The sequence below is a fragment of the Lichenostomus cassidix genome, chromosome 1 (genome assembly GCF_008360975.1).
Source record: "Lichenostomus cassidix isolate B80296 chromosome 1, HeHo_3.0, whole genome shotgun sequence".
In the NCBI taxonomy this organism is placed as follows: Eukaryota; Metazoa; Chordata; class Aves; order Passeriformes; family Meliphagidae; genus Lichenostomus; species Lichenostomus cassidix.
The window spans coordinates 89,170,591-89,185,984 of record NC_139479.1 but is presented as its reverse complement, the minus strand read 5'-3'; the positions used below and the strand labels follow the sequence as shown (position 1 = coordinate 89,185,984).

General features: G+C 47.1%; 1 protein-coding gene across 3 annotated transcripts; it reads right to left on the bottom strand.

Annotated features, from left to right (window-relative positions):
• Window positions 1-60: 60 nt before the first annotated feature.
• VTCN1 (V-set domain containing T cell activation inhibitor 1) lies at window positions 61-8,111 on the bottom strand. Of its 3 annotated transcripts, XM_085069975.1 has the most exons (7): window positions 7,835-8,111; window positions 6,251-6,425; window positions 6,063-6,127; window positions 4,782-5,129; window positions 2,761-3,053; window positions 1,914-2,061; window positions 61-329 (listed from the first exon to the last, which is right to left on the bottom strand). In XM_085069975.1, exons 2-7 carry the CDS (start codon window positions 6,298-6,300, stop codon window positions 310-312), a joined length of 924 nt encoding a protein of 307 aa, XP_084926101.1. In that variant the 5' UTR covers window positions 6,301-6,425; window positions 7,835-8,111; the 3' UTR covers window positions 61-309. The 3 variants fall into 3 exon arrangements, with proteins under 3 accessions (XP_084926101.1, XP_084926093.1, XP_084926110.1); XM_085069967.1 differs by lacking the exon at window positions 61-329 and having other exon boundaries at window positions 1,791-2,061; XM_085069984.1 differs by lacking the exons at window positions 61-329; window positions 6,251-6,425 and having other exon boundaries at window positions 1,791-2,061.
• Between the last annotated feature and the right edge of the window lie 7,283 nt (window positions 8,112-15,394).

Here is a 15,394-nt window from a genome sequence, read left to right as displayed (position 1 = left end):
TTGCTATCTGGAGACTGAATCATTACACTAAATGGCAAGATTATTTGGGCATTGTTCTGCAGTTTATAAACAGCAGCCTGAACATTAGGTGGGGCTGGTAAGAAGAGGCAGGCACTGAGCTGTGATACAGGCAGTGGGTTTATTGAGCATGAGTCAAGTATGTTCCCTCTCAAGGCCTGCTGTCCACTTCTGAGACCAACGTGTGAGTGACACCAGATGCCACCATGCAAAAAGATTCTGAGACTCCATACTAAAAGGTTGCCAAAATAACTTCAAGCAGAGGTATCTGCAAGTTTTGCTGTGACAGACTTATTTTCTGTAGGTGCTTTCTGCAAAACAGTAAAGATTTTACTAAAGCTTACTCTCCACCCTCCATAAAGAAAACAAAACCAAAAAAAACCCCCAAAATAAACTATCTCATCCTGAGGAAAATGTTGACTGTAAGTGATAAGACAGATCAAATCTGATTTAAAAGTGCAACTGAAAGTAGTAATGTAATATGAATAACACAGTAACAGACAGTCCTACAGAAATAGAAAGTGCCAGATAACACTTACTTAAAAAGCAAGGGAAAATTTGGCTCTATTATTGTATCTGGGTCTAATAACTTTGCTTCTGAATTTGAACTTTCCAGAAGGATCTTACTAGTCTCCTTTCCCTCATTCTATGTGTTAGTTTGCCATCTGCTCATCTGTTCCTCTTTTATTTCACATTACAGATGCAATCATCAGCCCTCTTACAGGACTTCAGAAGTGGTTTGCCTTTGCCAGGATATTCCAAGCCTGGCAGCAGTTTTCTAATCCATTGCTTTTCAGCTGCTTCCATCTTTTTCAGAAGGGGAGTTTCATTATAGCATTCCGAGAAGATGGAAGAGATTAACTGGCTCTCTTATTTACAGTTTTATTAATATGGTTAGAATCACAAGCAAGGAGATGGGTGAATCAAATCTGTTTGGGAGGAGTTAAGATTTGCTTGCTTTTAGTGCTCTGAGGGAGCAGTTCTCAGCTGTATTGCGGGAAACCCTTTTCCTGTTTGTGTCTGAACTTCTGCCCATGACCGGAGTTCTGGTCACTGTGTTAGAGCACACAAGGGAACATATCTTCTGCAGTCAGAACTTTTCCTCAGCTAGTTTCATGTTTGTGCTACTGTGTGCTCTAGAACTGGCAGAATCTCTTAAAAGTTCTCAGCCCAGGAGGGAGGAAAGCCTGAAGTGTGTGCTGCCATCAACAGAGCTGTAATAACTGTTCTGTGTGGAAAGACAGAGATGTTCCTTTTAGCTGATTTTCTTTAGCTCTCCCTTTCACCAGTTCACCTCCAGGTCCTACCACCCAAAGCCAAAGCTGATGAATACTGAAGGCAGCTGTTGTGTGCTTTGGCTGTGTACAGCCCTCCTTATTCCAGGTCTGGGGGAGAATTGCTCAGGCTAGCAGCTCCTTCTAGCCATGTTCAAGGTGTCCATAGTATTCACTGGAGACACTGCACTGTACTGTGGAGCTGTCTGAGTAAAGTGGGAGCAAGCAAGGCTGGTACTGCAGCAGGTCCCATGAGCAGGGAGAGGAAAAAGCCTGTGCTGTCTTGCAGCCATAAACGGTGGCCCAGGGCCAGAGGGGGCACAGGAAAGAGAATGAGGGGACAAGTAAGAGCTGACAGTTCACGGGGCACGAGAAGAATCTCTAAGGCTGGGGAACATGATGGGAAAAGCCATCAGGGAGCCTGTGGGAGGGACAAGCCCTGTGTCCCACCTAAAGCTGGGGATGGGGAAAGGATGGGCATTGGAAATGATGGGCAGAGGGGAAAGACATGTCCTCTCATTCTGGCACGCTTGAGATAGGTCTGCTGCTACAGCCAAACTCAGCAAGAGGGTCTACATATATTAAACATATGTGCTTATGACTTTCCCTTTCCAAGTTTACCTCCAGGTCCAGCAAGGTTTCCAATTGCTTTATAGAGGCTTTGTATTGACAGCAGGTACAGGGGAAGCAGAAGCATCCAGTGACAGGCTGGAAAGGAGGATGACACTGACTCTGCATTCAGGTTCACCAGCTGCAAGTTGGTCACTTTGTAGTGCTAAAATCTGTAGCAGAAGAATAGTGAGTGGCTACCAGAAAAGGAACACAGCAGGGAAGGCAAATAAAGTGTGTGTATTTATTCTTTCTCATTTTTCTGAGTATGGATAATGATAGACCTTGCCTGTTGTACTGGAGACCCACTGCAATGAAGCCCTCACTGTAGAAGAGTTATGACCCTTCTCATGTAAAAAAGGAGAAGATACTCAGGTTCTTTGGAAAGTTTGATTTTCTGTGAGTAAAATGGCTTTTTAAATAAAGGGACTGGGCTGGAGTCAAAAATATTGTCATTCATAACAGCTAAAGGGTCCTGCTGGTTTGGTACATAAATGGGATCTAAGCTGAACTGGCTAAAGAAAGTGTCAAAAACTGGGGGGTTTGGTTCACTGGTTGGTTGTTGGTTGGTGTAGTTTTTAACATTCCAAGCAATTCACTCTTTTGAAGTGTGTCCCTCCTTCTGGTTCTCTGGCAGTCCTGTCCCCATGCTGAGGGAGCAATCATTACCATGAGAAGCCTATGGGATAGCAGGACCAAACACAGACCCTTTCCTTCATCCCAGGGACAGCGAGAGAGGCAGTTGGATTAGTCACACTTTCAGTCCCTTCCTTGACTGACACAGCTGCTGCAGGGCCACCCTGGTGCAGCAGGTGCACTGTTTAAACTCCCTCTCCCCCATGCCTGTGGTGTCTGGGAGGTGTTGAACCCTACCTGTCACTGTGATGGTGCCCGTGGCCTTGGCAATGCTGTTTTCAATCACACAGGTGTAGGTGGCATTGGCAGTGATGTTGTGCAGGAAGGACACCACCCTCAAGGTGATGTTTTCAGGGTTCAGCTCGTAGCTGGTGTTGGCAGTGTGGACCAGGTGCTCCCTGGTGTCACTGTTGGCCATCCAGAGCACGGCAGGGCGAGGGAACCAGCGTGGGGCTTCACACTGCAGCATCTCCCCATGGCTGCTGCTCTCCACCTGCACTGCGGGGATGCTGAAGGCTTTGGGAGGGAAAATGGAGAGAGTCAAAACAAGGCAAGTGATAGGAACTGAGTATGAAATAGCCAACTGCATCTGCCAGTCTCAAGTAATTCTAGGCTGCTCCCTGCATAGCATTGCAGCACTGCCTGTAGCCAAGCCCAAAACAGGCTCAGACAGAGGTCTGTGCAGGTTGGGCTGTGGGAGGATGACTACAGGGGATCTAAACACTCCTAGCATGCAGCAGTCCAGCTTGCCAGGATCTGATGAGGTTATGGCACAGCTTTAGTACCTTTAAGTTATTTGTAATAATGGGGGAAAGGTGATTCACCCTCTCACTAAGAGGTGTGCCTGACCAAGTTATAGGTGTTGCAGAATCATTTAGGTTGGAAGAGACCTTTAAATTCAAGTTCAACTGTTAACTAGCACTAAGTCCACATGAAACCAAAACCATAAATGCACATATAGTAGGTGACTCCACCACTTCCCTGAGCAGCCTGTTCCAGGGCTTCGTAACACTTTCCATGAACAATTTCTCTTAATATTAAATCTAAACCTCCCCTGGTGCAGCTTGAGGCCATTTCCTCTCCTGAGCAATTTCCCCCTGCAGACCTGGAATAAGGAGGGCTGTACACAGCCAAGACACAAGACAACTGCCTTCAGTATTCATCAGCTTTGGCTTTGGGTGGTAGGACTTGGAGGTGAACTGGTGAAAGGGAGAGCTAAAGAAAATCAGCTAAAAGGAACATCTCTGTTTTTCCACACAGAACAGTTATTACAGCTCCGTTGGAAGTAAAACCTGTCACAGCATTTCACGTGTTCTTTCTAATGCCTTTTCTGTGTGGATTACTGTAAACATCCAATCAAGCAGCACAAAAGCAGGCAGATTAACAAAGTTTCAGGGAGGGTTAGGGGATCAAGTCCCCATGGAGCATCTGCAACATTCTGGCTTGAACCAAAACCCTCCTTCCCCTGGAGATGTCTGAGGGCTTTTCCTCGCCCAGTTTGAGCTGTAGGGCAGCAATTGTGGCCACACAGATGAGAGGGAAGGTGCAAAGGCTGCAGTCTGCAGGAGACCCTCAAGGGGTTTATCCATCAGTCTCAACATGGTGATGCTTTGGGAGGTGACTTGTTATTGTAGCCAAAATCATCTCACTGAAAGAAGCTGAAGACCTGGTGGTTTCCAGATCCCTCCTGGAGCACTGACTCTTGTAAATATGTAATCTTTCAGATAACTATGACATGGGAGGTTTGTTGCTTTGATAGTAATTTTAAAAAACTGAATACTTTAGAAAAACTGAGAAAAAGTATATTAAATATGCTACAATTTTTATTATACAGTACTTCTTCTGGCTGGAGATATAGCTTAATTCTAGAAAGGAAAAACTACCATCTTATCTTTAACAAGTGTAAAATTGGAATCTTTATAAGATGGATTAGCTACTCTCATTTTTAGGGGCTATTTGAGGTCAGTTACATAGCTGGCAGACTACTTGTGATAAATAGAAGAAAAAAGTATTAAAAGAAAAACCATTTTCTGAAACAAGGATGTCAAAAGAGCAGGTAAAGCCATAAATACTCTTTAAAAGCCAGAAAAATATATCCTACTCAGGGGTGCAGGGCCTGATAGCAGCTGCTGCAGGAGCAGTGCTGCTCACACAGCCTCCAGCACCATCATACTCACAGGCAGATGCAACCAAGCTACATGAGCACATATTTTGCAGCAGGATTTTGCTCCTTGCAGCCCTCACCTCCTGTCCTGTACCGCAGTACCGCTGCCCCACTCCCTCTGGCTGTGGTGACAGAGCACTGGTAGGTGCCAGCATCGGAGAGCTGCACATCCCTCAGCTCCAGGGAAGCATTCCCGCCGATCACCTGGTCTGCAAACACGGCTGTGCGGCCCTGAAACGATGGATCTTGCTCTTGCAGGTGGTCCTTCCCACCTCTGAAGTCGTGAACCAGCCCAGCTACCCCCTCCTTGGCCCACTGGATCACTATGCTGTCCATCCAGATGTCAGGCTCAAAAGTGCAGCCCAGGATGCTGCGCTGGCCAATGTTCCCCGGAGATGTCAGTGCCGTCACAACGATGGAGCGTTTGCCTGCAAGGGGAGAGCAAGGAGGCTGGAGAAAGGTGAAGAAGCAAGTGTGGAGAAAGGCCAGACTGCCTTGTGGCTGTCATGGACCAAGCCCAAAGCTGAACAGACACTGGTACATGATAAGGACACCAGCAGCAGCTACCAGTGCTGCTAGCAGAGGTTAGCTCCTGTGGTTTGTATACCAAGACAAAGCACAGGAGTATTTCTTTAGCAACAAAGTGCTTTAAAAAGTAGCTCTTCTTACTTGCTTGAGAAGAATTTGTGTAGTAATTCCTTATTTATTTATATGTATCAGTAATTTTCTCTTTGCAGCTGCCAGAAGAGCATGATTTTTGTGTCTTTTCTTAGTCAAGGCCTCCCTTTATGCAATATAAATGGGATTGGAAGGCATGATGCTGGCAGAGAAATAGCAGCTCTTTCCCCATCACTGAAATCCAAACCTCTTTCTTTCATTTAAGAAAAGTCAGCATTTTAAATCCTAAATTGCAAGAATTCCCAGAGCCAGGTCCTCTTTCCCACGCAGCCCTTCATTACTCATCCTCACTCAGCACATTCCAAGGAGGCTGCCAAAGCAACACATTTTTGTTATCTCTGAGGGAGTTGGGGATTGTGCCTCATCCTGGCAGATGCTCTCTGATTTCACAATAAATACCCTCCCATCATCTCATCCTATCTGGGAGAAGGAGCACAGTATGTGAAGGACTTTTTGTGTCGGTTTGGGGCTCCAAGCCCAAGGAAATTTCAGCTGACCCACCACTACAGCTCCAGCAGCACAGGCTGCACTGCACCCACATAGCCTTTGTTAAAGAGTGGTAGGTGGCATGTCCACACATGATCACACCTCAGCTCATGCACGGGATGGAGACATGGAGGAAGAGACAGGGCAGAAATCCATCACCCCACCAGTAACAGCAAGAAATCTGAGCAGTCACATACCTGAGACACCAAAACCAATGATCAGGGCAATCACTGCAGCCAGGATGATAATGACTGTAGTCATGCTGTTGGGGGAAAAAGGAAAGGACAACATTATTACAGAGCCCACCTCCTTCACACCCCATGCCTGTATTGTCCATCTGCAGAGCCAGCAGCAGCAAGGAGGGTGAGGCAGGTGAGCCACTGACCCAGAATGAGGTGGATGGGGGAAGCACATGACCACAATAGTGATGAACATTTGTTCGAGCTGGTTGGATTTGGTGAACACTTGTTTGAGTTGCTCCACGTGGAGATGGATAATGAGCTGTTGAATGAGAAACTGAGGAGGAGAGGAGCACTTGCCAAGCCATGCAGGTGAAGGAGCTCTGCCAGAAGAGAAGAAAGGCTGGTTTTGCATGGGCATCTGGATCAGAATCATGGATCAGCACAGCTCCAGCCTTGCCAAGCCCAATCTCTCTGGCACAGCCCAGCTTGGATAGACCCAGAAACACAGCCAGGTGCAGACTCCCACCACAGCCAGTGGAGCTGTCATGTGGTCACAGGCACATTTTCCTGTGGACTGAAGGGTTGTGGCAGCAAACTCAGCTCCCAGCCAGAGCAAGCCCTGAAGCAGCTGCCCACAAAACCCACAGGTGCATCCTGTGGTGAGCAGCTCATGCTCATGCCCAGCAGTGTCACAGACCCCTGGCAGGCTGTGAGGGGTCATGGCCCTTGTGCCCACACAAAACCAGCTGCTCTGCTCCAGCTCCTCTTGCTGGTTTGCAGCACACTTTCCCAACACATTGGAGAGCCTCCCACAGGAGAGGCCATCAGCTTCCCTCCAACCACAGGCTCTTCCCACCACGGATGCGTGCCTGCATCTGTGACTTGCACAATCACTCCTCAATTTCCAGAGATGCCACGATCACAGGGATGATATGGAGCTCCAGGGAATCGTGCCATGTGAACAAGCCTCTCCTGCAGGGAACAGCAGGGAAGGGAGAAAGGGAAGATGAGCTGAAAGAGAATAGGGTGAAGGAGAGATGTTGCAGACTTGTTTGCCCTCCCACTATCTCCCTTCCATCTTCGTTCTTAAAGCCAGTGGGAAATTGTCTGAAGAAGCCCTGTTTGCACATGCTCAGAAGGGATCAGAACTGTGTACTTCACCAAAATATGTGGTAAGTCCAGACAAGTGTTCATGCAAATCCATATATGCATCCACATCCATACCCAGCTCTGCCTAGATGCCCTCAGAGCTGGCAGATGTCATGTTTGGCTTCTTCCCTGGTGTCACCAGCTTTCACTCATGGCCAGGATGAACAGCAGTTCTCCCACTATTCCCTCATGGTGCTGTGGTCACAGCTGTCCCTACTGGAAGAAAAGCCATGGATATCATCCAATACGGACACCAGACAGCTGGGGAACCATCACCAGCCACTGCCTTCCCCAGGGGCTTGTGGGATGGGGACTTTGTTGGCTCCTGTGGATCTTGGAGCATGACAGCTCCCAGCCAAGTCTTGCTATGTCCCACAGGGCTCAACCCCAAGCCAGGCTCACCGTGGGACAGCCTGTGCTTTCTTGTTCTGGGGAAGATGCCAAGCATTTCACGTACGCTGAATAACATCCATCTCCTTGAGGAGCTCTACCAATTTCCACTCTGGGAGTTGATCCCAGAGCAAGATAGTTGCTATAAACTCAGCCAAGGTTGCCATGACCAGCCTCAGCTCTCACGCCTGGGAAGCACAAAGCAAGCAGCAGCCACACTGTACTGCCACACAACAATTGTGACTCACCTTTATCCTTGTATCTCACAATCCTTCTTCCCAAGGATAGGCAGGGAAGAAATTGCTTGGAACTGAGCAATGCTGCCAGAGGGATTTAATCAGTAAATGATGGGGGGTATGGCAGGAGGACAAGCAGCCAGGATGTCCTCCTGTGCAGTCCCTGAATGCTTCAAGTGCCACCACACTTGCTTCTGGTCCTTGAAAGCACCCTCTGGCCTGAACACCACCTCTGCCCTTGCACTCTTTTGGCCAAAACCATCCTCAGCTTACTCACAGACAAGCACAAACCAGCACAAACAGGCCACACCAGTGCTTTTGTCCTGTGCTGGTGCCACCCATCCCCATAGCTGCAAAGCATTACTAGCTTTGCACCCAGAGAGCTGCTACCCACCCCTGCTCCAAGGCAGCAGCAGGGCTGATTGAAAAAGCTGCTCATTTTTTACCGGGGGAATGACAATTTTGGGTATACCGACGCCACTGCCCACTTCAACATCCCTTGAGAGGGACAAGGAAAAATTAGTCCCTCTGGAGTTTCCTCTGCAGAAACATCAAAATCCAGGGATCACAAGAGTCTTACAAATATTTGCCTGTAATCTCACTGTGTGTAACAAGTAGATCTGGAGCGCAGAGTGAACAAGAGGAACATGGCATCCTGGCCACATGCTACCACCAGCATGTGTTCACTCTGTGTTTTGCAGCAGTCCAGTCCAAGCAGTTCAAGCAAAAGGCAATTTTCTATACATTAGCACCCCTGGTACCTCCAGTGTTTCCAAGAGATGGAAACAGACTGATGCAGATGGCTGAGGCTGCAAAAATCAGAGCCCTGACACCACCCTTCAGTTGTCAGTGCCAATTTGGCAGCCTGTGGGATACTCCTCCATCTTTTCCATGGACTTTTTCCTCACCACACAAACTTCGAATCAAATTGGAATAAAATTTGGTATCTAGTTAATTCATTCATTTCCTGCCTGAATGCTGCTGAGCACAGCCTGGGGATAGGGAGAGGCTCATAGCCTGGATGTGATAGACAGCAATCCTAATCCTCCAGATCTCTAGTTCCACACAGACTAATCTTTCCCTCAGGAATGGGCTTAGAAGGTAAAAAGAACTGGAAGATTAAGAGATTGAAGGTCCCCTGCCTTCCTCCTCATATCCAAGTTTACTGTGGAAAAGAAAAAGCATGGCAGGGGTAACCCAAAACAACAAGGTTTCTATTCCAATATGCAGATGATGATTGCAGAACTCAACTTTCTTCAGCACTTCAGGGGGTTTTGTTGTTGTTGGTTTTGTTGGGTTTTTTTTGTTGGCTTTGGTTTTGTTTGCTTAGTTGCTTTTGGTTTTTTTCCTGAAATCAGCAGAAACCTCACACTTCTCTGAAACTTCCTGGAAAAGTCACCCCTCTCTCTGGTCTATTTCTGCATTTCAAGATTATCCTGAAGAGCAAATGTCTCTGAAGGAAGCCTGCTTCTCCCAGTAACCTGCTGCTGCCTGGTGGGGCAGGCAGAGGCACTGGTGGAGCCAGAGGAAGGTTTTCAGAGCAGCAAGGGATAGGTGTGCAGTTTTTCACACCCATCAGTTATTTTATTTCCCTGACAAAGGCTGGCTGGGCTGCCTCTTGAGAGTAACAGAGCTGGTTATTGCATGCATTCCAAACACATGAGAAATATAGTGTCCAGGGAATATTTACACTCTGTGACATTGTGTCTACAGGTGACCTCACTCCTGTCAGTGAAAAGCTGAAGATAATACTGCTATTTAGTTCTTCCTTGATGCTCCATGTGACAAAGCTCATGTGTGAGAGGTCTCTTCTTTTCACATGTGGCCTGTCCTTCTCCCCACTGCTATTCAGCTCAGGTGGGATGGATACTCATAACAGCTGAAACCTTTTTCACAGAATAAATGCCAGCAGGACTGTCTCATACACTTCAGTGGAACCTCTGTCTCCATCCAGCCTGGAAAGCCCACACCTGGGATAGAAAGACACAGCTTGTTGGTGATTCTGAATTCAAGCAGTGAGGTTTAGATGCAAGCTCAGTCCATGTTTATTGAAGGCTGGAAAAGTTTGCCATTTTATCCATCCAGTGGGGGTTATTTTCAACTAATCAGGATATAAGGATATGAGGTAGATATTTTTATTACTTCTTTTTCCAACTGCAGTTCACCTGGATTTGGTCAATAGTTCCAAAGGAAATGGGCTCATTGAAAAGAGAGACACAAAACACTCTGAGAATATCTTCCCAGCTCTTACTCCTGCCAGGAAACTTGTGGAGGACAGTTTCTTTCTCCCCACAGCATGCTGATGTGATGGAAACAAGCAACTCTTTGATGACCAGCAGAAGGGATGGCATGCCTTCCTCAAGCCATTGAAACCCCAAAATAAAACAGTAGGAATACAGCTTTCCTCAAGCATTGCTACCCCAATCTACCATAGCATTCAGTCCTGGGGTAGCAAATTCCTAGCAAATGCAGTTTCTAGGACATGTATCTCTATTCTGGCTACAGCTGATGACCTGCACATGGATGTCTGATACATGTACAGCCTTACTAATTGTGTAAAACTAGCTGTACTGGTATTTAAATACTTAAATATTTTGAGTGAGTGCAGTATAGTCAAGCTGCAAAGAACTGCTGTCTTGAAAGCTCCTGGCAGCAGGGTGATACATCCCTAGAGTCTGAAAAAGGCAATCCCCTCCCTCCCCTCTCCCAAAGCAGGTGCAGATAGTAGCATACCTCCAGAAAATGACCTGGCTTTGGGATGCCATGGTCACAGCATCCACGTAGACAAGCCAAACACCAGGTGCCAAAGGTCCCACACTGCTCAGCACAGCCCTTGTCCTTCTCATGATAATCCTGCCAAGCTGTCCTGCTTAAATAACTGAACTCAGCTAAGGAGTGGTGAGTGCAAGCACTGAACTCTCAGGAATGAGGAAGCACTGAGCATCTCAATTCCCCCCACCAGGACAGTCAAAAGCAGGGAGGCCTCATTAGACACTGGGGCAACAGGAGAGACCTCCTACACATCCATTTAAAAACATGCTTTATTTAAAACTTAAAATAGCATAGCTTGTGGTTTGGTAGCTGCAGCTAATCCTGGGGTTAGAGTGCACAAGTGTCCCAGGAGATCTACAGCTTACCCATCACTGAGGGGTTGTGTCATATCCAGGACTAGCTCAGCTCTCCCCACAAAAATCTCCCACAATTCTCTTGGCACTGGGTAGAGAGGTCCCACCTGCAGGTCTCCCTCCTGGTTTCCCATTTGCAGTGTGAGTCTCCCCTGCACTGGACTCCTTCAGGCCAAACTACCTCTCTCCCTAAGGCCAGCTCCTGGCTGCTCTCAGGTCTGCCATTGTGATGCATGTAAAGGAAAGAAACTGGAGCCTGCAAGACCCTGCAGGTCTTTCCCTCTGCTCTCAGAGGAGGCTGGGGGCAGGATGAGCAATTCCTGGGCATAAGAGGTTGAGAAGGGCAGAGAGGTTGTGAAACAGTAGAAAAGGGAAGGCAGCTTGCACCACCATGTTCCATTTCCCAAAAGGGAACCTGTGTATCGTGCTATCTACATCTGGACTGTGTTCCAGGGATGATGGGAAGAAGGGGATTTTTGACAATCTGTAGCTATCTCCAGCAAGTTTGGATGGTTAGTGGGAGTGAACAGCTTTCTCATGCAGAGAAGAGGATGCCCAGAGAAACTGGGAACAGTCCAGCACCCAAAAAACCAAACTATTTTCTCTGCAACAACCAGAGGTTAAAATCAAGACCAACCAACACCAGTCAGTGATGATAATCTGGAAAAAAAAATCCTCATTTATTTGTCAGCATTCTACTGATTACTAAACCTCTCACAATTTAGCAGGACAGTATGAGAAGCTAAGAATAGCTCTAGGCCACAGTGGCCTGATGGGAAATGCACATTAAGAAATATCCTGTTGCCCTCGGTGACACCTGAATAATGGCTGTGGTGACACCTGATTTACAGCTGTGTGTGCAGTGGGCAGACAAGCTGCTCCCTTTCAGCTCCAGTTAACTCCAGGTCAGCCACTGCACACTCCATTGCACAGTCAACAATCAGGTTACTTCCATGTTGGAAAAACATGTCTGCTTCTCGGCACAGGCAGCCCTAGAAGGACAGGGGCAAGTCCCATTCCCCAGGGCAACACCACACTAATTTCTGAGCAGCTCATGCTGGAGCCTGCTCCTGTCTCTATGCTCATACTGCAAAAAAACCCCAAGAGGTGTTCAGGAAACTTCCCAAAGAATCCAAGGATCTGTGACCGCACGATCTGCCCAGCTCTTAACCATTTTCAATTTATTGGTAAAATCCTAGCAAATGTGATGGCAAGATCTGGTCCTACATGGTCTGTGAGAGCTGGTGAACACCTGGGACACATCAGCTGCCTTCACTGAGGTGAACTCAACAGAAGGCACAAAGTGCTGGGTCCAGCAGCTGGTACCCTACAGAAGAATTCCCCTGCTTAAAGAAAGTTCACACCTTATTTCAGTGTCACTGGAATGCTGCAGGAGCTATCAGTGCCCTCACTGATAGGGAGGGGAACCAGGAGAAGATGGAGTTGTGGCAACCTGACCAGCAGCTAAATTTTACAGAGCATTCCATAGAGGTGTAGGCAGCCAGCAAGCTGAAAGAGATGAGAGCTGTTCTTGGGGTTTGACCAAAAATGTAGGACATCTTTCCAGCCTTAAAATCTCATATCTGTAACAATGATGTCAAGAAGTACTTGACAAGCACCAGAAATGGGAACACTAACGATCTGGAAGGAGGAGAACTTGACATTGCCTTATCAGCAACACCTGTCCTCAGCCTCACCTGCCCTTGAAGGGAAGCTGGAAGCTGCAGCACTCAGAACAAGCCCTCAGCTCTCGAAACAGGGAGGTGCTGAGCCACCCTGGGCTGCAAACACTCCAATTCCTCCACGCTGCATGTGAGCCACTGCCAGGATCTGCCCTGATATGGCATTCCCACCAGTGCACCCTTGTGAATCACCTCCTGCTATGGGAAGGTCAAGAAGCCCATCTGAGCTAGAATTTGCTTTGTTCTTGAGATCTTCTGGGACAAAACAGACACTTGTGGCACAGAGCCACCAATGCAGTTGTCTCACCATTGTGGGTTGCCTAAGAAAGGAGAGATACCCTAGCCTGACCCTGACTCCAAAAGCACCCTACATAGAGTCTCTCAGGCTCCAGTCTCTTGTTCTTGATGGTTTTTCTTCCAGCTATGCTCAGTTGTCCCTACCGAGAGAGTAAATCCTCCTTTTCTTGCCTCCCAAAGTTCCTCCTCATGCTCATCCCCAATTTTTTTTCTCAGATTCTGGAGACAGGCAATTTTATCAACAAGAGCTTTTGTCCGGGGGAAAAAAAATATCAGCATCTACGAGTGCAGTTTTGTCAGCACTGAATGCACGTCTGTCTTGAAAATACCTTTATCTCAAGGACCAGCTGGACAGAAATAACATCATATAGCCCAGCAGACTAACTACACCTCCTAATCCACCACCTGGTCCAGGCTGTTTACCAAGAGGGCACTGGAATTCCATCTTTGGAATGGTTGTTGGGGTCCAATGTCAGACTCCAGCAGATCAAATGGATGTATTCATTTGAATAGTAGTCTGAATTTTGAATTATGAAGACTGAAGGCAAAGGCTGCTGGCAAATAATGGGAGAACACTTACACCTTCTCCCCACAAAGTGACTAAGGTCACTAAATGTCTTTTCTGAACATAGTTCTTCAAGATATCCTCAAGCACAGCCCTCTTCACCCAAACACACAGTGGTTGCTGGCCAATACTTCATAATCCTGAGGGACTGACTGTGCTTTCAAGTCTAACAAAAATTAAAAATCAATTCCAGGATTAGTATCCCAAGCTGTCTGAAAACTGCTCTCCCCATGACAAATGTAGAGCTGCAGTTTCCTGAAGGATTTATGTGTTCATTGGTGTAATTCTGACAAAGAACTTCTTGGAAAATGTCAGTGACAGGGTGTGTAAGGGATACCTAACACAAAGAGAAAACACATTCCTCTGTCTGGAGAACTAAGATGTTTTTAGACAGAAATTATATGCCTAGAAGGTAGTGCTGTCCTTATGTGTTCCCTCTGCAAGACAGCATGGAGGCTCTGAAAAAAACAACACACGTGTGGGGTAGGGGGCAAGAAATAGAAAGACACAAAAAAATGAAGTATTTAGGTTTACATTCTGTACTGAGCACTGATTGTGCATAGATGAGAACGAGTTACTGTTTGTTCCATTAAAGGTTAACTCAAAACAAACTTTCACTTTGAAATATCCAAGTCAGCAACTTGGAGATTTAAATTGCCCAACCTTCCCCTGACTGACTGACAGCCCCTTCTGGATGATTAATGGTAAGCTATAAACAGCATTTGCATGAGGATATCTATCTCCTTTGCTGGGAGAAGAAGTTCCAAAACTGGCTTTGTAAGAGGAACAAACAACAAATCAGAGACTTAGGCTGAGTAAGCAAACAGTGCAGGTTTCTACTATTTACAAGCCAGGTATCACAGTGCAGAAAGCAAGAACCAGTCCTTGCTGTTGACAGTGGAGCAACATTCCCTGAGTGACCAACAGTCAGACCTTTGTCCCCAGCTCCTCAGGCAGAATGAGGAACCCCTAGCAACACACACCTACTGGTAAGGTTACCCTCAGGGCAGTGGTGTTGTTCCCAGTCTCAATGACACGAAAGTGTTTTGTAAAGTAAGGTATTCAGGGTGTCTGCTTCACCCAGGCAAGCAGCAGGCAGCAACCAGCAGGTTGGCAATTGCCCTTCCAGAGAATTGCCTCTTCTTCCTCATCACAGATGCTATTTCCCAAACTAAGGGTTGATAGCATGTGTACAAGCCCAGGATATACCCATTCACACATACATATATATATATATATCCCTTCCTCTATGGAAAATAGGACAAGCTCTCCTTCTAAAAAGAGCCTTGCCAAGGCTGCAGAAGCCAAATCCAGGAGTTCTACTGTGTTCTGTCTTCTATCTTATGTGCTCCAGTTGTGGACTGACAATTGCAGACTTGTGACAGTGACTCCTGCTGATGCTCAAACTGTCCCCAGATCTTCCCTTGGTGAGCTGAGCACGCTCCTGGCTCCCACACCAGCCCCAGCAGGACCATGTCCCACATCATCTCCATGGAGAACAGACACACCAGGTGAATGATATTCCAATTCCTGCTCCCATCAGTGCCAAGAGGTTTTCTTGGACTTCCAGCAGATACATGACTAACTCAGCTGGCTCCTACTTTGCAGGCAGGGTATAATGAGACTACAGTTTACCTGGAGAAAGTGCAGGAGTTGCAAACAAAGAGCAGCTCCCAGGAGCACGACTGTGCTGTGTGCACACATCCGAGGCTGGAATCCACATGCATATCCAACAGGGAGGAAGAAGACCTATTCAGGCTGCCAAGTCTTTACAAGGCATGACCACAAACCTTTTGGAATGTGCCCCAATGAGCAGCTTGACCTCATCAAGAAGAACAGCAGAGGCTATTGACACTGCAGAATGGGACACATCTTGACCCTCCTGTGAGGTGACTGCTCAGAC